This window comes from Drosophila subpulchrella, chromosome 2L (assembly GCF_014743375.2).
Source record: "Drosophila subpulchrella strain 33 F10 #4 breed RU33 chromosome 2L, RU_Dsub_v1.1 Primary Assembly, whole genome shotgun sequence".
NCBI lineage: Eukaryota > Metazoa > Arthropoda > Insecta > Diptera > Drosophilidae > Drosophila > Drosophila subpulchrella.
The window spans coordinates 6,754,829-6,776,686 of NC_050610.1; the positions used below are offsets into that span (position 1 = coordinate 6,754,829).

At 45.0% G+C, this 21,858-nt stretch overlaps 8 protein-coding genes across 8 annotated transcripts; 4 read left to right on the forward strand and 4 right to left on the reverse strand.

Moving 5' to 3' along the window:
• Positions 1 to 2,614: 2,614 nt before the first annotated feature.
• LOC119548556 (pickpocket protein 11) lies at positions 2,615 to 4,549 on the forward strand. Its single transcript, XM_037855855.1, is given in 6 exon segments — positions 2,615 to 3,176; positions 3,231 to 3,821; positions 3,872 to 4,004; positions 4,197 to 4,300; positions 4,369 to 4,515; positions 4,518 to 4,549. Coding segments are annotated over 6 exon segments (1,569 nt in total).
• Positions 4,550 to 4,615: 66 nt separating this feature from the next.
• LOC119548578 (sodium channel protein Nach) lies at positions 4,616 to 6,967 on the forward strand. Its single transcript, XM_037855896.1, has 6 exons — positions 4,616 to 5,067; positions 5,121 to 5,423; positions 5,560 to 6,023; positions 6,078 to 6,246; positions 6,702 to 6,799; positions 6,855 to 6,967. Exons 1-6 carry the CDS (start codon positions 4,616 to 4,618, stop codon positions 6,965 to 6,967), a joined length of 1,599 nt encoding a protein of 532 aa, XP_037711824.1.
• A 137-nt stretch (positions 6,968 to 7,104) lies between these two features.
• LOC119547270 (sodium channel protein Nach) lies at positions 7,105 to 13,709 on the forward strand. Its single transcript, XM_037854052.1, has 8 exons — positions 7,105 to 7,217; positions 7,807 to 8,013; positions 11,626 to 11,976; positions 12,037 to 12,187; positions 12,692 to 12,885; positions 12,937 to 13,263; positions 13,323 to 13,432; positions 13,492 to 13,709. Exons 1-8 carry the CDS (start codon positions 7,105 to 7,107, stop codon positions 13,707 to 13,709), a joined length of 1,671 nt encoding a protein of 556 aa, XP_037709980.1.
• On the reverse strand, positions 8,000 to 9,326 carry LOC119547272 (zinc carboxypeptidase A 1). The gene has a single exon (XM_037854054.1). It carries the CDS (start codon positions 9,315 to 9,317, stop codon positions 8,040 to 8,042), a length of 1,278 nt encoding a protein of 425 aa, XP_037709982.1. The 5' UTR covers positions 9,318 to 9,326; the 3' UTR covers positions 8,000 to 8,039.
• Positions 10,127 to 11,528, reverse strand: LOC119547273 (zinc carboxypeptidase). Its single transcript, XM_037854055.1, has 2 exons — positions 10,836 to 11,528; positions 10,127 to 10,714 (listed from the first exon to the last, which is right to left on the reverse strand). Exons 1-2 carry the CDS (start codon positions 11,520 to 11,522, stop codon positions 10,127 to 10,129), a joined length of 1,275 nt encoding a protein of 424 aa, XP_037709983.1. The 5' UTR covers positions 11,523 to 11,528.
• Positions 13,710 to 13,725: 16 nt separating the features above from the next.
• On the reverse strand, positions 13,726 to 15,665 carry LOC119547271 (methionine aminopeptidase 2). The gene is made up of 3 exons (XM_037854053.1): positions 15,367 to 15,665; positions 14,448 to 15,260; positions 13,726 to 14,296 (listed from the first exon to the last, which is right to left on the reverse strand). The coding sequence occupies exons 1-3, from the start codon at positions 15,470 to 15,472 to the stop codon at positions 13,869 to 13,871; spliced, it is 1,347 nt and encodes a 448-aa protein (XP_037709981.1). The 5' UTR covers positions 15,473 to 15,665; the 3' UTR covers positions 13,726 to 13,868.
• A 506-nt stretch (positions 15,666 to 16,171) lies between these two features.
• Positions 16,172 to 17,108, forward strand: LOC119547307 (transcription initiation factor TFIID subunit 11). Its single transcript, XM_037854105.1, has 2 exons — positions 16,172 to 16,505; positions 16,568 to 17,108. Exons 1-2 carry the CDS (start codon positions 16,243 to 16,245, stop codon positions 16,887 to 16,889), a joined length of 585 nt encoding a protein of 194 aa, XP_037710033.1. The 5' UTR covers positions 16,172 to 16,242; the 3' UTR covers positions 16,890 to 17,108.
• A 212-nt stretch (positions 17,109 to 17,320) lies between these two features.
• Positions 17,321 to 21,532, reverse strand: LOC119547306 (gastrula zinc finger protein xFG20-1). The gene is made up of 4 exons (XM_037854104.1): positions 21,155 to 21,532; positions 19,582 to 19,955; positions 18,156 to 19,516; positions 17,321 to 17,953 (listed from the first exon to the last, which is right to left on the reverse strand). The coding sequence occupies exons 1-4, from the start codon at positions 21,156 to 21,158 to the stop codon at positions 17,377 to 17,379; spliced, it is 2,316 nt and encodes a 771-aa protein (XP_037710032.1). The 5' UTR covers positions 21,159 to 21,532; the 3' UTR covers positions 17,321 to 17,376.
• Positions 21,533 to 21,858: the final 326 nt, after the last annotated feature.

Genomic DNA, 21,858 nt, shown 5'->3' on the forward strand with positions numbered 1-21,858 from the left:
TTGATTCGAACCAAACGATCCGAAGTGATGAGGAAAACAGAAAGCAACGGCTGCCTTGTGTTTTAACCAGTCGATTGTGCTAAAACTCGCAATTAAATCTTTCGCTACAGAAAAACAATCTTAAGTAGACTTTCTTCTTATTTGCATTATATCATCCCCTTCAATTCAGTTTTTTCGTTTATTTTTGTAAGACTGCTCAGCACATGTTCTTAAAGTATTTATAAATATAAATACATATATCTCCCATGGAAGCGATCTTTAATATTATTAAATATAAATTGGAATATGAATGTCACGCTAATAATTTAATTAGGCACATGGCTTATGGATGTTCTTTTTTTAAGTCAGGCTCATAGGACACCCAGTGACCTCCTGGGGGATCATGACTTTGAAGCGATCACGTTTTTTGCATCGTAGAACCCGGCACGTTCTCTCCTTTTTCGGAAACGCTTATTCAAACTGGGTATAAACATGAATCGAAGCCAAGGCAGAACGTTCGATTTCGAGTGCAAAATCAATTTGCGTCAATTGCAAGAGATTAGCCTCGCCCTAGTTTTGCTAAAAAAAAGTCCCAAGCTAACAACCACATAAATCAGCACCAGATGATAATAAATACAGCACAGACAAAGATCTCCGAGGGGGGCTCTTGGAAATATGTAAGAACTGGACGGATGGATGGATGGGTGGAGGGATGACTCTGCTCCATCTCGTATCGCAAACAAAATGAGTTTGCAACCCAAGGAGTACCAAAAATAGCCTGCCAGCTTTTTTCAGGGCCACGTCAGTCGGTCAAAATGGGATTCAGGATCTGGGGGAAGTGTGAAATCCGGAGATACAGTTGCAGTCACACTTGTCTTTACCGTTGCGTGACGCAAGTTGGCCGTATTGAGCCGTTACGCTGGGTTTATTTATACTCGAATGCACCAAAATAACCCAAGTCGAACTGCGAATCTCTCGCGCTCGCAGCTTGAGTGCATCTGTCCCGGATCGATTAAGCCAAGCAGTTAATTCCACTGAGCTCTGGCTCCTTATCAGGCCCCGCCATCGGAACCATAATTGAGTAATATATTGGCAGACATCGGGAGACATCGCCTCCCGGGCACGTGGCATGCAAATGAGCGGCGAAATGCCTGCGGAATATCATTAGAAAGATTTGGCAACCTTGGGCCGGGAACGGACCAAAAACAAAAAAAAAAAGCGGAACAAACCCACTGATAATTAAAGCCATGCGAACCCCAATTCAGGGGAAAATTTATTGCTCTTACATTTCCATTGAATTCAAATATTTGTTCACCCACAAATCACGTTTGCTCGTAAATAATTGCAGAGAAAATATTGATCATGAGCTTTGCTTAGTTTCAGTGGGATTTATATGGGTAACTGAAAATTACGCGTATATGATGCCGGAAACAATTAGCGGGTTTTCCATTGAAATAATAGTTCATCGGAAGTGATCCTATGTCAATCTTGAAATGTTTAAACAATCCCCAAAAGTATGTGGCATTATTCATCATGTACATAACGTGTAAAATAAACATCCTAATGTGGGTAAGCCATTTCAGAGTTGAAAGGGGTCCCTACCAAAAATAAATAATAATAAAACATTAAAAACATGTACAAATAAGTAATGCAATTTTTTGTAATATCTAGTAGTTTCGATTTTTATGCAAGAACTTCCTTTATATTACAGGTGTACTCACCAAAAAACAAGCAAAGAAACCACAAGCCCAGAATAAAATTCGGCATCATTGCACACGCCTCTAATCTTTATAGAAACAATCGCGCACTTTCTGAACTTTCAACGACACCAATTACAAATCAAGTCCCTCAAACCTGAATGGACTTATCACCTTTTGGATTGCTTACAATCTGACACATTAATGACTTTCAATACTCGTAAAGAGATTAGGAAACGGCGTAATTATGCGATTAGCAATCGTGAACATAAAAATCTAACAGATTGGGAATCAGAGCCAGTTTAACTTATCAGCTGGCACAGGTCCGAACATAAATTTGGAAAAACCCCGTCCAAGGCAAATAGCCCATTTAAAAAAATTGAAGCTACAATGACACGTGGAATTTGGCCAGCTGACACGAGTGGAATATTTGAACACCATAATTGTGGGCGGTTGGGAGGCAGATAAAAATGAGCTCATTAGCAAGGCAGTGCTAAGTCAAAGACAATAACAACAACGGGCTGGAGCGAGTAGGAAGTTCACATAATAATATATTTGCTGCAAACAATTTCCTATTCATATTTACCGAGCTTATCGACTGTGTAGTTCGGTAGTCAGTTGGGCATAGACAAATAAATTGTGGGATAATTGTTTCTACAGTTGGGGGTGTGAGGACAACAACATTCAATGTTGATTCACTGGCTCGATTACATCTAAGCACACACAGTAATCGAGGTGAAAGTCCTCCTCCCACTCCCACTGACCCTCAACAGTTGAGAGATATGATAAGGTTGATTCTGGTTCCAACAGCTTAAGGGCGTGTGGCTCCCCAATAAAGCGTTAAAATGACATTAAGCTTTGGTATATATAAAGGGTTTCCCATAATATCTTTCACAGATCAGAGAGAAAGTTCGGTGAATTTTATTTCAACTGCAGCCATGTCAGTTTTACCTATAGAGGATTCTCCGCCATCGCCACCACTATATCTAGTCAATTTTGAGAATTACCTAAGACCTAAAAAACCAAACAAATGTTAACCTCTTCAGCGTTTCGCAAAGCCAGTTGGTAAAACATCAAGTCTAAGCCAAAGCTTAAGGAGATTAAGGCTTGTCAGGTGGTATGTTAAACTCTCAAAACGCTTCAAACAGCTGCCATTACCCAGATTTCTTGGATTTCTGCGAGCCCGTAATGACGATGGCCTATGTAAACGGAAAACGGGATTTGAAATCTACTGCGAGATGGCCAGCATACATGGCTTTCACATTTTTGTGGGCGCCAAAACATGGCAGCGAATTCTCTGGTGGCTACTTATTTGCACTGCAGTGCTGCTTTCACTTATCGTAGTAATCATGTCACATTCGATGTCGAAGAAAATGCCCACAATACGATTTATGGACTCAATGATGAAGCCCGCGGCGGAAGTTCCGTTTCCAGCAGTCACCATTTGCGGCTTGAGTTCAATTTCCAAGAAAATATTAAATACCAAAGCAATGGAATTGGGTTTGTCAGCGGAAGTGCTTCAGTCTTTTCCATCTATGAACATCTTTGTAATAGAACAGCTAACTATGAGAAATGTAAGTTGGCTAGAACTCCTCGAAGATCTTGCATCTCCAATTTGTCCACAAATAAAAAGTTGTCAATGGGATAATCGAGGGAAAGACTGCCTAGAGAAAATGCAGCCCATTTGGACTGTTGACCAACGCCTGTGCTGCAGCTTTAACTATCGTCAGCAACTTTTGAGTTCTCACTTGGGACTAAGTTTGGTTTTAAAATCTAGTGACGAGGACCTGGAGAGATCGACATGGGCTGGTTTAGAGGTTCTTATACATGAATCCCTCGAGATACCCAATGAGTTTACGCCTAGGTTACTGGTGCCAAGTGGATCCGAGGCTCACGTAATGCTCAGACCCTTTGTCAACATAGTCACGGCAGGTCTGGAGAGTGCATCGCTTCAGGAAAGAGAATGTTATTTCCCAAAGGAATATCCATTAATCTCATCTTATAAATATAATCAAATGAACTGTCAAGCTGAATGCCGCACCGAAAAAATCTTGAGATCATGTTCCTGTGTTCCGCCAAAATCTCCTCGGCAAAAAAGTTGGAAAATTTGTGACTTAAAGCAAATTCAATGCGCATTGGATTCTGGTAAGTGGTATATTACTTACCGAACCATTCTGATCTCAGAGTGTTTACAGATCACGATGAGATCATCAAAGGAGAACAAAAGCACTGCGAATGCCTTCCGCCATGTGAATTCAATCGCTATGAATTTCAGGGTGATATAAGACTAATAAAGGGAATGACTAATAATAACAAGGAAAACTCAAGGTAGTTTATAGCATACTGAAATGATTTAAATGTTTACTAACAGATACATGTGTGTTTATCACATGAAATGTGGAACAATACTTAAACATTCTTGAGGAACAACAAAGAGGGCGCTCATAAATAAAATATTAAATATTTAAAAATTAATTTTTTTATTTATTCAACATTTCTTACCCTTAATCAATATTTAAGCTATTCAAATCCGACAAATGAAGTCCGTCTGCGTGTCTACTACGATTCACCAATGGCTGAGGAACTGATTTTAGACGTCTACGAAAACTGGCTGACATTCATGGGCAAGTCCACTAATGACCTACAAGGTCATCAAAAATGACATTCATAGAACAACCCAATTTATGGGCAGGAACCTTTGGCGGCATAACCAGTCTATTTATGGGCTGCAGTTTTGTATCGGTCTTCGAGCTGATTTTCTTTACGTGTGTGCGACCCACATGCAACTGGCTGACCAAGCAACAGATACTTTGGCGACAACGAAGGATTCAGAGGGTGGGGAACATCAGAGGTCATTAGGGCGGGCTAATTAGGAGCTGGCCTAATTACCTTACCTCGAAGTCCTGTCACAGTTAACCCAGGGAGGTCAGCCTGCAGAGATGGCGTTCAAGAAGCGGCGTATCTTCGATTTGCGACAGGTTCAGGCCCAACAGATGGCCACCACGACCGCTAATCGGAATCGCAGTGATCTTATCCACAATAATCCACAAAATCCCCTCCAACCTGAGCATCGCTTTCGTCATATCGGAGAATGGTTCTCCGAGAATATGCGCAACTACTGCCAGACCACCTCCCTCCATGGATTCAGTTACATCACTCGTCAGGACATCAGTCGTAATGAGCGATGGTTCTGGATAGTGGTTGTGATATTGGCCATCATTACTTCTATTGTCCTGGTCGTGGTTTCCTGGTACTGGAGTAAGGAAACCCCAACGGTGACCGTCATCGAGAGCTCGCACTTTCCCACCTGGAACATTCCCTTTCCAGCGGTAACCATTTGCAATTTTAACAAGGTATCCAAGAGCAAGGCACTCAGCTTATTGGAACAAATGTAAGTACTAAAAGGTTTTTAAATTTATTCGAATATGTTCCTATATTTTACAGGCAAGTTCCAGCGGGTTTTAACAGATCCGAACTCTACAACCTCTTTAATTTACCATTTTTGGCCGTGGACAGCATGATTAGCAACAGTTCGCTGCAGATGTACGATAGGATTCTAACGCTTAATAATCTAACGCTCACAGGACTCTCCCAGCAATTATCGCCAGAATGCATTGATATGATCTCCAGATGCATTTGGAAGGGCATTAATACGAGATGTGACAGTCTTTTCCAACGCATCGATACTATGGAGGGGCGGTGCTGCACCTTTAATTACTTTGGCGGTGTTTCGAATAATTTTCCAGAGTAAGATTTAGAAGTTAAACTCGCTCAGGAAAAAGAGAACAAAAAAAAGTTTTATGAGTTTTTTTTAAGGAATGATGATATATGATAGGTATGAAAATAGTCTCGACTTTATTGTATTATCAACTTTACATTGCAGGAAAATCGCATATCAGGTTCCAAAGCGACCGTATCGAGTCACAGGCTGCGGCTATCCCACGGGTCTCTCGGTGCTGCTCAATCCCATGATATCGGACTATTATGGAACTTTCTTCAGTGGCTATGGATTCCGTCTGCTCCTCCACGATGCCTACAACTTCCCGGATGAGAACTCGGAGACAAAAGTCGTCACCACCACGAGGGAGAGTTTTGTGAGGATAAATCCGGAGTCCACCTACGCCACCAACGATATTCGCCGCATGGATGTGTCCATGAGGAACTGCCTCTTTGGCAGCGAGAGAACTATGCACGGTCTGCGGCGGTACTCCTTCATCAATTGCATGTTTGAGTGTCGTGTCCGGATGACCATCGAACACTGCGATTGCATTCCGCCGTATGTTCACAACAACGGCTCCTACAAAGTTTGCGGAGTGCTGGAAACCAACTGCATGATTCGCAGTAAAAGTGGGTGAGGGAACTCACATTCCATCAATAACATATGATATCCTACTGTTTTAGGACTCTTCTCCCATGCTCTGGCTAATTTGAATTTCTCGCTATCGATTGTTCGAGAGACGGATAGCTTTCCCTGTGGATGTCTCCCGGATTGCCAATCAAATCATTATGTTTCGGAGAGTACTACGGGCCGGCTGGACATCAGCTACTTTGCCAACCGTCCGACATACAGGTACACACAGTGAAAATTCAGACGTTTTTATCTGAGTTGAAAATGTTTTTAAAAATAGAACGAAATTTTTAAGTTGAAAGTGATTTTATTTTGCTCGAATCAAGTTGAATTGGCGGTTTTTATGTACATTGTGTATCTTAACAAATAAACTATTAGTTCAGTCCGTAGTGTATACGTAAAAGTTGTTAAATAAACTCTATTTGACTTTTCTCTTCTCTTCATTTCGTTCTAATATTGAGAACATTGATTCAAAAATGTACTTACACGGTTTTTAAGAACGAATGTTCTCAATTTCAAGAACAATGTTCTTGGATACTTCTCTCTGTTCAGGTTTAAGTTTCAAAAAAGAAAGTCCTAAAGAGTAATTTAATATTGTTAATCAATGACTTAATAAGAACTCCTAAGTTCCGATTGCAGTTAATAATTTCTAATATTTCTTACTTAATCCCCAACAGCAATGCCACGGACAATATACTGCTGCATGTCTTTTTCAGCGATCTTATGAGCACCAGATATCGCACAGACATCTTCCAGAACTGGCTGTCCGCCCTGGGTATGACAACTGACATTCTATAAATTTCCCTAAATTACTACTCATTCTTTGACAGCTTCATTTGGCGGTTTGCTGGGGCTAATTATGGGATTCAGCATAGTGACGGCCTTTGAGTTCCTCTACTTTCTCACATTTAGGCCGGTCTTCAACTACATCAACCGGGACTAGAGCAGCAAATAGAGGGCCAAATCTCATCGCACACACCATTGCACGGCACTCCACTTGACACGCTTTCATTAGAGCTCTGATTGATGAGCAGTAGTTAGCACTATAAATCGTCTGTACTCAAGCACTTTTCAAACAGAATGGCTCGAGTGGAGGAGTCTCACTATCGGCGCTTGTTCCGTGAGTTTTTGCGCCAGAGTTACATCAATGGCCTGCATCCGTTCCTCTACCATTCACCCGTTCGTTATGCCAAGTGAGTTGGAAAACCTCAAGAGGTGAAAAGCCATATTCAAGTACAGACAGTGTACTTTATAAACAGCTTACAAAAGTAAAAAGCAATAGAAATGTTTTCTTGATAAACTTGATACAAATAAACTTTATTAACTGAAATTAAATTGTGCTCTAACAGACCAGATCAATTGTTTTAATACCATATTTGCCTTATCGCTTCTTCGAGCAGAATATTCTTAAAATTAAGAAGTAGTTACTCTCGAAATTGTGTTTAAGATGAAGCGATCTTGAATTGGAGAAGAGTATTCTTGATATTAGTTTTCAAGACGAGTTTCTATAAGAACACATCATCTCGATTATAGAATTATAGATTAAAAGCAGCTTGACTCATTTGGATTTCAATTTATTATATTAAAAAAAACGATTTTTTGAGTGTAAGGATATATTCTTAGTCTACAGTATTTTTTTCGATTCCACAGGTAGGTTTTCCAGGTTTTTCCAACTCATCAAACCAAATGTTAGTTGATATCAAACTTTACAAAATAGTCTGAAACTTCTCCGGATAGGATACTCTCTAACTCCTCAAATAGTTAAGAAATTTCTATTGACAGAGCTCTCTGGCTGGCTCTACTCACCGTCATCGTAATATACACCCACATTGTGATCGCTAATCTAACCCGGGAGTACCTGGTGCAACCCACCGAAATCCACATGTCCCCCGACCTGGTGCACGTGGCCAACAGTCCCTTTCCGGCGGTGGGAGTTTGCACCGCCAACAAAATCAGTAAACGCCTGCTCCGGGAATATGCCGTAAAACTGTGAGTACTTTATTAAAGTAAGTCGCCTAGTCGAAGTAGCCCAGGTTCTTGACCTCGGTGGCCATGGCCACAATGGAATCGAGCAGCTCCTCGCTGGCGGGAATGATCTGCTCGGCGGGAAGCCTGAATCCAGTAAAGATGGAGGACGAAGAGGGACGCAGCTCATAGCAGAAGGACATGCGCACATCCTGAGTTCCGTAGGCCCAGTCCACACTGGCTCCGGCCGCGGGGTAGATGGCATCGTAGATGTTTCCTCCGGTGTACTTGGTTCCATAGCGCTTGTTCACCGCGGCAATGGAGGCGTTGTAGACCTTCTCGAAATCGGCCACATTGTCGGGCAGCTCGTTGGTGTGGCCGTAGGGATACAGCAGGTACTGGGAGTAGGCGTGCAGGGAGATGTACAGATTGATCTTGCCCTTCAGCGTCTTGAGGTACTCCGACAGGGATAGGGTCTCGACCTCGGAGAAGGCAGAGGGTCCGGCGTAGGTGTCGGAGCAGGCACTGTCGCTGGCGCCCACCTCGTTCCAGTGGAAGCCCCAGTTCCGGTTGGGATCGGCACCGAAGCAGCTGCCGTAGGGAGTACGGGTCTTACGCCACAGACGATCCGTGGTGTGAGTGTAGACGTAGCCATCGGGATTGGCGTGGGGCAGGACGTACCAGGTGTAGTTCTCGGCCAGCTGCTTGACAGACTCCTCCTCGGAGGTCAGCAGTTGGTTGATGATGTAGGTGGCGGCAGCTGGGGCAATCCACTCGCGGGCATGGATACCGGCCTCCAGGAAGATGCCGGGCTTATTGCTGCCTCCCTTGGTGATCTTCACTCCCAGAATGGAGCGACCCTGGTAGGTCTTTCCACCCTCGATCAAGGTGACCACTCCGGGATTCTGCTGGGCCAGGGTCTGGAGCCAGGTGTAGGTGTCGTCCAGTTCGTAGTACTCAGCCCAGTTGTAGGCCCTGGTGGCACGTCCCTTAATGGCCACCTTCTCCTCGACCTCGTCCATCGACTTCTGCACATCGCTCGACTTCAGCTCGTACTTGATCTCGGCCTTTCCCAAGATATCCAGGAAGTCGGGCACCTTGTGGGGAGCCACCACGATCTGGACATCGGCGCCCACAAGATGGACACCGTCGAGGAACAAGATAGAGTCGCTGGATCCTTCCAGATCCTTCAGCACGGCCAGTTGCTTGGCATTCTCCGAGGTGGCCTTGTACATGCGGTAGTTGTCATAGCGAACCCGCTCGGCGCTCACCGAAGCGGTGGCCACGATGGCCATGAGGGCGAAAAGAAGGCACTTGGTCAGCGACATGTTCGTCGTTGCTTTGAGCCACCAGCGAGTGAAGCACCTCCTTTTATAGGCCACCGATAAGAACGGCCACAATCCACAATCCGAATCTAATTTACGGTCCGCGACTGCCTGTGAAAATTGCTCGGGCTGTAAATATCGGAGTAATCTATGCAATCGGTGTGGAACACCTTTATCGCCGTCTCAACGGTTGCTACTGGTAAATCATTATAAATCCCAACTTGCTCCCCGTCTATGACGTCTTGAGCTCTTTAGCAAACTGCCATTTCTTCAGACAAAAATCCCATGGCCTTGTCATGAAAAGTGCAGCGTTTCTGTCAATATTTTGTTTCTTATTTATTCCTACTATTCAAAAGAATTGATCACTTTTTTCTTTGGGTAAATCCCATAGTACCTTATCTTAATATAAAACATATGAAAAATCCCATTTTATTGTTAATCATATTTTTCTTTAGTCAATTTTTATTAGTCCACATAATTCCAATCGTATTAAAATCCCCAGTTTAGACTTACTCATATATGTTATCTTCAAACAATTATTGTTTTGTAATAACCGGCTTATTTATTGGGTTCCTCTGATACTATTTACCTTTTCAGACTGTAAAATTGATTAAATTTAATCAAATACTTTTTTTTTCTATTGAATATTGACTAAGCGAATTTGTAGCTTTCATCTTATCAACCCGTCTTAGTTATCTTTGATGATCAAGCAAGGTATTGTTTGGTTTCTGCCACAATCAATAGATCTCCTCCCGTTCGTATCTTATCAAAAGGCACGTCGTAAGTGCTAAACAAAAAACTCTCCCTCTCTTTTATTCAATTTTGTATCCCTCGATTTGAGCAGCAGCCTTTATCATTTCCACTAACGAGTCTGTGGTCTCCTGACCCGTGGGTATTATTTGGGAGGCAGGAAGTCTAAAGCCGGTCCAGAAACTGTACCCAGAGGGCCGTAGCTCGTAGCAGAAGGAGTACTTGACATTGAGCACCCCGTAAACCCAATCCATGCTGGAACCAGCTGCCGGATAAATGGCATCATAGACATTTCCTCCAGTATATCGAGTTCCGTAACGTCGTTTCATTGCACCCACGGCTGCGTTGAAGATCTGTTCCAGCTCCTTATGATTTTCTGGCAGTGTGGATGTGTGACCATAGGGATATAGAAGCAACTGAGAGAAGGAGTGCAGCGAAAGGTACATGAACATGGGTTCGGGCAGAGATCTTAGGTACTGGGAGAGGCTTTCCACCTCGGGTTCGGAAAAGGCCTTGGGACCGGCATATGACTCCGAGCAGGGATCAGAACTTGCTCCCACCTCGCGCCAGTGGAAGTCCCAATTTCGGTTTGGATCTGTTCCAATACAGTTCTTATCTTGCGGACTACGCGTCTTGCGCCACATGCGGTTCTATTAGAAAAATTTTGGATTAGACCAATTACACTAAATATAAGGGTTCCAGGATCATCCTAGCTTTTTTAGAATTTAATTACTTTAAAAAGTCAAATACATATATATATTATAAACTCACCGATTTATGGGTATATACATATCCATCTGGGTTTGCATGGGGCAATATATACCACACATAAGATCTGGCGAGGCTCATGATCTGCGGTTGCTGGGAGGTGAGGAGTTCGTTGGCAAAATACGTGGCGGTGGCAGGACCAATCCACTCCCTAGCATGCATTCCAGCCTCCAAGAAGATTGATTGTTTTCCAGCTCTGCCATTTTGGTGATTAATTTTCAGGCCCAACAGCTCGCGTCCCTCGTAACTCCGACCTGCCACAAAGACACTGACGACATCCGGGTACTTGGCCACCAGATTCTGCATCCAACGTTGCGTATCATTAAGCTCGTGGTATTCCGTCCATGTGTAGTCATCACTTCGCCGATTGGCGTCTGCAACAGGCTCTATATCCAGTGATAAACTGTGCTGGGCATTCTCGTCGATGAGTTCTGGAGAGAGATCCAAGTCTTTGAGGAGTTTTAGAAAGGTTTCATCGTAGCTGGGTGACACAAGAAAATCAGTGGGACCAAGATGGAGATTGTTTAAAATTAGTGCATCCTCGCTCTTGGCCTCCAAAGGTCGAAGTCCCTGTAGTTGATTCGCCTTCGTTGGGTTCACTCTATAAACCCTGTAGTTATCGAACCTCAGGCGTTCAGCCAAGCAAAAAGTAAGAATATAAACCGACAGTAGCACCAGTAGAAGCTTCATATTGGCACTAGTCCAGGGCTAGTCTTGTTTGGGCCTTTTATACAACACCCGAGTGCAGTGAGGCATACTAATTTCTGATTGTAAAACTCCACGCCCCCAATAGATTCCATCACCAGGGTAACTCCTCTCTGCAGGCGGTGGCCCTAGATGTGGACGATATGGCCGATCGCCTGCTGGTGCTGGCTCAGTTCTACCTGAACCCCCTCGAAAAAGAACGTTGGAATGCCTCGGAGCTGGATCGACTGCACCGGCTACTCTTAAGTTACTACAACGATAGTGAATACTCGGTGCGCGATATATTGAGGGGCTTGTCGCCCGGTTGCGGGGAACTGGTGATCAGGGGTATTGTCTTCGGTGAAACCGTCAACGCCAGTCGATTTTTCCTCAAACGAGCAACCTCCTCGAATGTGTGTTGCATATTTAACTATAGACGTGCCAGCAATTCCCATTTTGCGTAAGTATATCACAAGGGATTATTTAAATAGGTACTATAACTAATCTTTAAGCTATTTAGGAGCAAGCGAGCTGAGGACAATGCCGAAATGAGAGCTTCTCCGAGGGTAGTCTTTGAATCGAATTCCGTATTAAACAGCGTTCAGTTTGTGCTGCAGGATACTCCAAAGGAAGATCTCACGGACATCCAAAACACCAATAACGCTTTTCATGTGAGCAGGCATAAGTCGAATCCATATTTCAACAACCATTTTTCAAAGTAGTTCTACAAAGAGTTCGATATTTTAACGGTTGGTCTCATTCAAACTTGGACTATTAACATGCATTTAATTCTTTAAAAAAAATTAAATGCAATATGAAAAAAGAATATTATAATTATAGTAATTACAGTAATGGTATACTATTAAAAAAAATCACCTCTTAACAAGGTAAAAAATAGTGACGATCGCACCTTCAACCTGGGTAAATAAATACAAGTGGCCTAAAATTCATTTAAATTGCATAGCTTTGCAGTGAAGTATCGTTTTGCCATGGTTTTGGTTCCAATCAACCTATATTTCGGTTAAGAAAGAAAAAAAGATCGATACATTTTGCATTTCCGGTTTCCCCAGCTTAACTCTTCTTTTTGTGGACTGCAGTCCACAGTGATAATACTATAAAAACCATTATCTTACTCCTGAAAAACTAACTTTTGACTTTTCCTTTCGTATCGTAAGCTCACTATTTTTCCCCGAGAGGACTATGCCACCGTACAATCTACCACTTTGGGAGAAGTGCTTGTGGATCATAGCACCATAGTAGAAATTCCAATCCAGCCTATGTTTTTTAGCTCAAGCGATCAGGTTCGCGGAGTTCCGCCGCGAATACGACGTTGTTACTATCCTGACGAAGGAAGTCGATTGTTAAACCAGTGAGTCGTAACTCACTTAACCTAAATATATTGACTAGCTGCTTTTTATAGATCGTACTACTCCCTGGACGAGTGCCTTCTGGTATGCCGCATGAAAAGCATGTTCGATCATTGCGGCTGTGTCTCACCTCCCATGGCGGCCAGTCCCATGGGTCTCGCCTATTGCATGCTACCCGATCTTCCCTGCCTGATGAAGTGGAAAAGGATTTGGTATGGCCACAGTGAGTTCGCCCACCTGCAGACTAAGGATGAGCAGTTGGCCCAACGGCAATGCGAGCAGTGCCTGCCGAGTTGTAACGGGGTTACCATGGGCATCACTACCAATGTGGCTCCCTTAAGAAGAAGTTATAAAAGCACTGGATACCTAGGCGGTATACTGTAAGTAATGTGCAGTGTTTTCTTGGTTAAACAATGAAATATAATTATTTTAATTTCAGAAAGGGATTGACCAACGAACGACCGTTGGCCATAATAAAGCTTTTCTTTAAACTGCGTTTTGCCCAAGCCACCAAGTCCCAATTGGTTAGCACTTGGGTTGTTCTTCTGAGTAAGTTACATTGTTAATTGGAAAAATGCTCTTATAAATTCAAACTTGTAACCTCTCAGATCGTTTTGGAGGCATCCTATCGCTTATGTACGGCTTTAGCATAATCAGTTACATCGAGATTCTATACTATCTTACGGGAAAAGGATTTGTCTACATTTACAGATCGCTTTCAGATGAAAAGCAAAGGAATCCCAATTACTCTAGCTCCCTTTACTGGCATGAGCTCAAGGCAAAGGGTGTTAAGAGCCTGCCACGAGAAGAAATCCCTTTAAAATAATCTCTCACCTCTCATATATTCTGAGCATAATACACTGTATATATAATTCGGTCCGTGTACGCTCACAAATGATCAACAATAGAAGAACTTATATCAAAAACCGTATATAATGCAAGCAATACAACGCCGATTATCGACCCTATCCAGGTCCACATCCCACTAGTAGTCGTCGCCTCGGGATACGATTTCTTTGCAAGTGGGTCGCAGCATGATGGTGTGTTCGTATTGAGCCGTGTAGCAGCCCTTGATGTCGCACAGCGGCGGGTAGGCCTCCACAATGCCCTTGTCGCACAGATCCTTGAGAGCCATCTGGTACTTGGTGGCACCGGCGCGGTCCAGCCAGCGCTTGCAGAAGGCCAGGGTGCCGAAGTTTTTGTTGATGGTGCCAAGTAGCTGCTTGGATGACTGCAGGCGCAATGGCACAAATGGCAGCTCGAAGTTCTTCATGTAGTGAGAGCAGTCCATGTCGTCATGAACCAGGCCGCGACCAGTCGAGCCGAAAGTCTCGATGGCGTAGAACTCATCTTCCTCCATACGGGTGGACTCGCCGCCCTTTACAATCGGCACCGTTTTTCCAGCATGAATGCCTGAAAATATAATTAGAAAGTTAGCCTGACGGTCATGTTACAGTCCTAATAATAGCACAAATATTATTTGCTCAAGTATGGGAACTGGACATACTAAGTATTTGTGCTACTGCTCAGAATATTTATAGCAAATCTCATTTTGAAGGCTTACGGTACGGGCTGATAGAGTGTCCGTTTAAGTTGCGAATGGCCTTGATGGGATATGTCTTGCCGTCCAACTCGATCTCATACGACTCCATAACCTCCTGAATGGCAGCGCCAATGTCGCATAGACGAACATCGATGCCCGCCTCCTTGATGCCCGTGTTAGTGGCCTCCTTGACGGCCTGCAACAACTTGTCGTACTTGTTGTTAAAGGTCAGCGTGAAGGCGCAGTCAATGATGCGTCCCTTGATGTGGGTGCCAAAATCAATCTTGCACACATCGTCGTACTGCAGCACGGTGGTGTCCCCGGCGTTGGGCGTGTAGTGGGCGGCACAGTGGTTTAGAGAGCAGCCAGTGGGGAAGGCCAGACCAGCTTCCAGGCCATTCTCGCCGATCAGACGGCGGGCGGTGTTCTCCAGCTCCTCGCAGATCTGGATCATGGTCATGCCGGGCTTAATATAGCGCTGCATGTACTGGCGAGTCTGGCGATGGGCCTCGGCCGCCTGGCGCAGCTCCTGGTAGATGTCAGTGTTCATGCGATCGAGGGCGCGCTTCTCCTCTGACGTGAAGCGGTCCTTGGCGGTGCGGTCGTCCGACAGATCCTTGGGCGTGGGGTGCTCCACGATCTCACCCTCGGGGAAGTTTCCATCCGGGTAGAGTTTGGCAATGGGTATGGTCGGCGGATCAGTCTGACCGTTCTTCTTGCCCTTGTTGTTCTTCTTCTTGGCCGGCTGAGCGGCGGCCGGTGTCGCCGGCTTGGCATCGCCGTTTGTGGTCGGCTCTTCGTCGCCGCCTTCTCCGGCCTTTTTAGCTGCCGCCTCTGTGGGTGAGTTGGGTGTTGAGTGGGTTTGCGGGTGGGTGGTTGTGGCAAAGAGGGTCGTGCCGTTGCAATTACCGCAGTGCACTGTTCGCATGAGGTCACTCACCTTGGCGAAGTTTCTTGTTGTTCGGCTTGGGCTTCTTTTGTTTCTTGGCCTCCTCGCCAATCTCGGGCGTGGCGGCCTCCACATTCAGGGCCTCGGTTGCGGACATTTCGGAGTGAGTTGGTTGCTGGTTAAACGATTAAATAAACGAAAATCTAGCGCGCACTCTTGCCTGGCGATGGCGATGCGGAGAAAAGAACAAAAACACGAGGTTGACCAGTGTTGGACAACGAGCGGTGGACTATCGGTACCAAAGGGATATTCACTTCTAGAGACGGTCCTTAATATTTATATTAAGCTTATTAATATGCTAAAAAGAATCCGTCTGCCTGACTAGAAATATTTATTGATCATTTACCACTTGTAACAGGGATAATTTTTAAGAGCTAAAGCTCCGAGACATTTTTAGGTTTGCTCTGGTTTCAGAATTAGAAAAATTTTTAAATACAAGATTTTGAGAAAAAAAACTTTTGTTTTCATATTTGTCAGTTTGTTTAATAAAACATAAAAGCCACCTTAGAAAATATTTTACAAATATCTCGTGAGTTCTTTTCCAAGCTTTTCGCAGGTTAAGTGCTAAAAGCTAAAACATGACTCATTAATACTTTTATCATAAAAACGCAGTTAAAAAATTTTAAAAAGGATGATTATACAAATCCATCAAATGAACTTACATATATGTATGTCTTTATTTTTGTTATTCCTCTTTTTTTCACTTTTAAAGCCGATATTTTGCATGACAGTTAACCGATATTTAGTATCGTCCTCATCCAATTGGGTTCGTACCAGAACCAGTGTTGTGAAACACGAAACAAGTGCCACAGAAGCCCTGGTTGATTTTGTTTATAGTCGCTACTGGTGCCTCCAAATTCCACTCAAATGGACGAAATCCTGTTTCCCACCCAGCAGAAGAGCAACTCGCTGAGCGACGGCGACGATGTCGACCTAAAGTTCTTCCAGTCCGGCATCGGCGAGCGGAAGGACAGTGAAACCTCGGATCCGGGAAACGATGCAGACCGCGATGGCAAAGACGTGGATGGAGACAACAAAAACACGGACGGAGATGGAGACTCCGGCGAGCCGGCACACAAGAAGCTCAAGACCAAGAAGGAACTGGAGGAGGAGGAGCGCGAACGAATGCAGTGAGTGGTAGAAGGCTATCCCTTTCCAAATCCTCTAAAAAGAAACCCTTAATCTCCACCAGGGTTCTCGTTTCCAACTTCACGGAGGAGCAGCTCGATCGCTACGAGATGTATCGCCGCTCCGCCTTTCCCAAGGCGGCCGTCAAGCGTCTGATGCAGACCATCACCGGCTGTTCCGTGTCCCAGAACGTCGTGATCGCCATGTCCGGCATTGCCAAGGTTTTTGTGGGCGAGGTGGTGGAGGAGGCCCTCGATGTGATGGAGGCCCAAGGGGAATCCGGTGCCCTGCAACCCAAGTTTATCCGCGAGGCAGTGCGCCGGCTGAGGACCAAGGACCGAATGCCCATTGGCCGCTACCAGCAGCCCTATTTCAGACTGAACTAGCAAGTCGGGGAGCCTAGATATGTAGTTTTAAGACTTTTAGTCAATATAAAAAATATGATAAACTCTACCTCAAAATTCTTTGATTTTGTTCCCCACTTTCTGATATCTATCTAATTGCCAATCTATTCGAATTTATTATCTCATCCACTCCAAATATCGCATTAATATATTATTACTTGTATATACTAAAACAGAATTTTTGATAACAATTTTGTATTTTTCCCCGTTAAGCCCGGAGTAAAGATAACCAGTTTTTTTGTAAGGAAATTTTATTTTTCTTAAATGTTTTTTGACAGGTCCGTATGGCGCTAAACCTTTTCCTACATCAATTTTATGTAGCTTATTTATCTTTCAATGTTTTTTTAATTATTCCAGTCATTAAGTAGATATTATGTAGTTATCATCCCATTTGTTGTACAGTAGAATACGCATCCGTTTACAAAAGCATCTTTATTGAGTGGGATCGCTATATGAATGTGTTCCGAAGTTACTCCAATCGCCGGGCCTCGGCTTGCATGGTCTGCAGTACGATGTGTGGCACCAAGTGCGTGGAGGCGTAGTTCAGCGGCACGGTGGCCAGTGGCGCAGAGCCGTCGGATGGGAAGTTCAGCTCCTGGGCCATGGGCATGTCCCTGTCGATGACGTCCTGGGCGATCAGAGTCTTGGTCTCCTCGTACTCCATGCCCGCCTCTGGCTTGGCGCCCATCAGGAGTTTTCCACGCTGCACGCCCATGTACTGGGTGGCCTTGGCATTCAAAGGCAACTGGCCACAGGTGTCGGCATGCACCTTGCGATGGGCCTGCAAATTGGAGATGCAAGTGAAGCGCTTGCCGCAGTTATTGCACAGGAATCGCTTGATGCCCGTGTGCACGGTCATGTGGGTGAGCAGGCTCTCCCTGTACGGATACTCCTTGGGGCACAGGTGGCACTTGTACGGCTTGTAGTCCGTGTGCCGCGTCTTCAAGTGAGACTTGTATTGTGCCTTCACCTTGAATGTCTTGCCGCACTTGTCGCATTGGTACGGTGTGTCTGCCTTGTGGAGCAGCATGTGCGTCTTGAGAATACTGTGGGAAAGAAGATAATACATTAGTATAGTTGGCAAATGTTAAAAAACAACTTCTATTGCTGATCACAGCGTAGAATAAGTTAAGTTAGCTGTACAGCATCACAGTATATAATAATAAATAATCATAATAGTTTGTGACCAGCGCAATCATTTAAAAAACCGACTTGACTTAATTAATTTATTATAAGTATGCATCTTACCCAGCTGTGGACAAATGCTTGCCGCATACGCTGCAGCCGTAAAGCGGAAGGCGGCCGCAGTCGGATCGCACGTGGTCTGAGAGCGACGTGCGTCCGGTGAACTTCTTGCCGCACTTGTCGCAGATGAGGTTGCGCTGTTGGCTGCGCGGCTCCTTCTTCGAGTGGAAGTTGCGCTCGTGGTTCTTGAGGCTGTCGTGGCCGGTCATGTACTTGTCGCACTTCTCGCAGTAGAGCAGCTCCTTGTGCTGGGCCCGAGCGTGCTCCGTGGCCTGTTCCTTGGTGGCGAAGAACAGGTTGCAATAGCAGGGACACTTAAAGGTCAGCTTGCCATCTTCGCCGTGCACCTTCATGTGGGTGACCAAGCGCTTCTCCACCAAATAGATCTTGCTGCATATGGGGCACTTGAAGACCTCCTCATCCAGCTTGGCATGCACGTCCACGTCCTTGAAGATCTCCTTCATCTCCGCCTCATTTAACTTGTGGTCGTCGCGCAAATGCTTTTCATACGGCTTGCGGATGTGGTATATTTTAACGCAATGCGGACACTTCCAGGATTTCTCCATCTTGTTGATCATCTTGAGGCGCTCCTTTAGCTCCTTTTTGCTGATCTTAGCTACGCGTTTTGGAGTACTTGACGAATCTTCAGGCGAGGGCGATCTCGGTTGGTTTCGCTTGCGATACTTTCTCTTGACCACAGGTATCTTCTCCTTGGGCGGCCTGCCTCGTTTCCGTTTTTCCCCAGTGTGCTCCTTGTTATGACCCCTGAGGGCCAGTACGTCTTCTTCGGCCACCTCCACCAGCGGCACGGCCGCGATCTCGTCCAGTATACCAGCGCCCTGCTCCACTTTCAAGCTTTCGAAGGGCTTTAGACCATCACCCTCGTTGAGGAGCACATCCAGGAGCTTATCCTTTTCGTTGCTGAATATATCGGTACTCTCGGTCTTCACATACATGCTGGCGTCCTGGTACTCGAAATCCTCTTCGTCAAAGGCCTCAACCTTGACCATGGCCGGCGGAGGCAGCTGGAATCCGGATGCATCCGCATCGTCCTCACTGTTGTTTGGCTCAAAGTCGGGACACTCGTCGCCCGAGTCCGAGTTCTGGCTCTCCTGCTTCAGCTTCGTCTTCAGCCGGCTGGCCAGAGGAATGTCATCGTCGCTGTCCGATTCTTCGGTGGTGGTGTCATCATCGGAGTCCCTCTTTCTGCCCTTGCGGAAGGACTTTCGTTTCATCGATTTGCCAGGCGAATCGTACTCCGGCTGGCCACAGGTGTCGGGGCGACTGCGTCGGTGCTTGGTTAGATTGGAGCTGCTGGAAAAGCGGGTGAAGCAGCACTTGCACTCCATGGGTCGCGACTCCTCCTGATGGGCAAGGGTTGAAAATTAGTTTAAGATCCTAACTTCTCCACCGATTCGATTCTACTCACCTTCGATGGCTTCTCCTCGCCACACTTGGTCCTGCAGTGGCGGCGATACGCCTCCTGATACTTGTACTCCGCACCGCAGTTCTCGCAAACGAAGGGCTTGCGTTCCTGGCTAGCTGCCGCGCCGGTGACTCCGTGCTCATCCTTGGCGTGCTGGGTCAGCTCCTCCTCGTGGCAGAACCGAGCATCGCAGTGGCGGCACTCGAAGCCGCCCGGCGGCTGGTGCTTCTTCACGTGCTTCACATATCCGGCTAAGGAGACCAGTGCCTTGTTGCACACCGGGCAGTGTAGCTTGGGCACCCCGTCCGTGGTGATCTCCACCAGGAGTTTGGTGGCCGCAGCCGCCGCACTGCTGCTGGGGGCCATCGACTCGGTTTCTGCAGATGGCAAATGGGAAATGATGAATAGAGAATGGCGATTGGGGGAGGGCGAATGTAAACAAATGCAAATTTGATTTTCGGTTGGTTTGGGTCTGTATGCGCCCACCAGGGCTGGATTCCCACTTTGAGCCTTGGCTTAAATGCACTTCTCGCGATATTTTACGTTTTTTAAGTCGCCTTATTTCTGACAGTAATAAGGTTCTATACGGCAGAGGCTACATTTTGTATCAAACAATTGATCTGAATCCGTTCTAGAGACTGACCATCGTACACTGCTATGTATCGTTTTAAAATATGTTTATATTGATTTCTTAACTTATATATCGGTTAAGTTTTCACTTGTTTTTTGTTTTTTTTTTGTATTTAAATATTTGATAAGGGGTTGGCTTCATCTTTTACCAACGTTTTCGATGTAATACACTGTTTTAAAAGTGTTTGGACTTAACTTTAATTTAAATTTTGTAATGTTTTTAGTTTTTTTTTTACTTTTTTCATTTTACAGAATTTTTTAAACTGATTTTAAAAGAACAATTTGCAAATGGATATATCTTTTGGTCTATGTATATTCTATATTCCTGATAGATTAGTTGGAGCTATCGGTAGCCAAACCTTTATTATTATATACTATATTATATATTATTAAAGTGCTTTAATATATTTATTTAAATTCTTTTTGAATGTAATTTGAATTATACCGGCGAAGTTAAGTTTTGATGGGTAGGTCTTGCAAAAACCAAATAATAGATACCAACTACCGGCTGTGATTATGAACCATTCACTCGATAAACGCTTTTCATATTTTTAAAGTTCTAAGAATGAACTCATATAGATAAATTGATGAATAGTTTTGCTTGTAACCTGCAACTATCGGTTAAGGCCCTTTGTTCGATATTCCCCATTCCGGTTCTCGATGAGTACTTGCCACCAACAACAAGAACAACATTCGATTAGCGACGCTGTGCTGCAGCCCTGGTGGCATTGCGTTCGCCGAGTCGGTGGGCGAGTGGCGGGGGAGGCGGGGCAGGGGCAGGTAGGCAGGAGGACAGCGACTTGGAAGTGCGCGCATCTCGCAGAAATGCTCCTAGCTGGCTGCATCGGCTGTACCCCGAAAAGGGGCTCCACCTTAGCCCCCGATATCGGGCGATACACGACCACATAGCTACACCTATGTACAGACATATGTAGACTACACCTACCCATATCGAGTGGCGCTTCCTTGGGACTGTGGAGCTGCGAGCTGTGAGCTGTTCTCTTCTCTCTCTCCGACTTGACGATTCCGATTCTCAGACACCGCTGCTGGGGTCAGACAAATACAAATGTCTCGCTAATGATGGCTTCGCTTCGCCCGATTCTGATTTTGATTCCGAGTTCGATTTTGGCTGCTTTGGTCCACTCTGTTTTGCGCCGATTGCAGCTAGCTGCATTTTCACTCACACTTATTCGGCTATTATTGTTTGTTGTGGTCGGGCCGAGCACTGCGAAAAATATTAACAACTCTTAAGTACACTTTAAAAAATGAAAAAACGCCAATGGGCTGCTGGCGAGTAAATTATTTTTCTTTGTGCAGCTCGAGGGTGGCAATGCAGCCCTGGTCGCTGCGCTCACTTTGCCAGCGGAACTGGTTCGCCGGCAGCGATTCGTACGAGCTAGTTCCTCGTCGTTCTTCTCGTTTATTTGCGGTTCCTTGGTTTTGAACGCGTGGCGCCATTACCCCTCCGCGGTTTGAGTATCCGCTAAGCTGATTTTTGGGTAAATTTAAGAAGAACCTGATTAATAGCATTTATATTTAAAACAAAGTAAGTTTGGAGCATTTGAATCCGGATTTAAGATTATTTTTTTATCCTTCTTCTATTGTCCGTTTATTAATTACAAAATCATTTCTTTCACTGCACAACGAGAG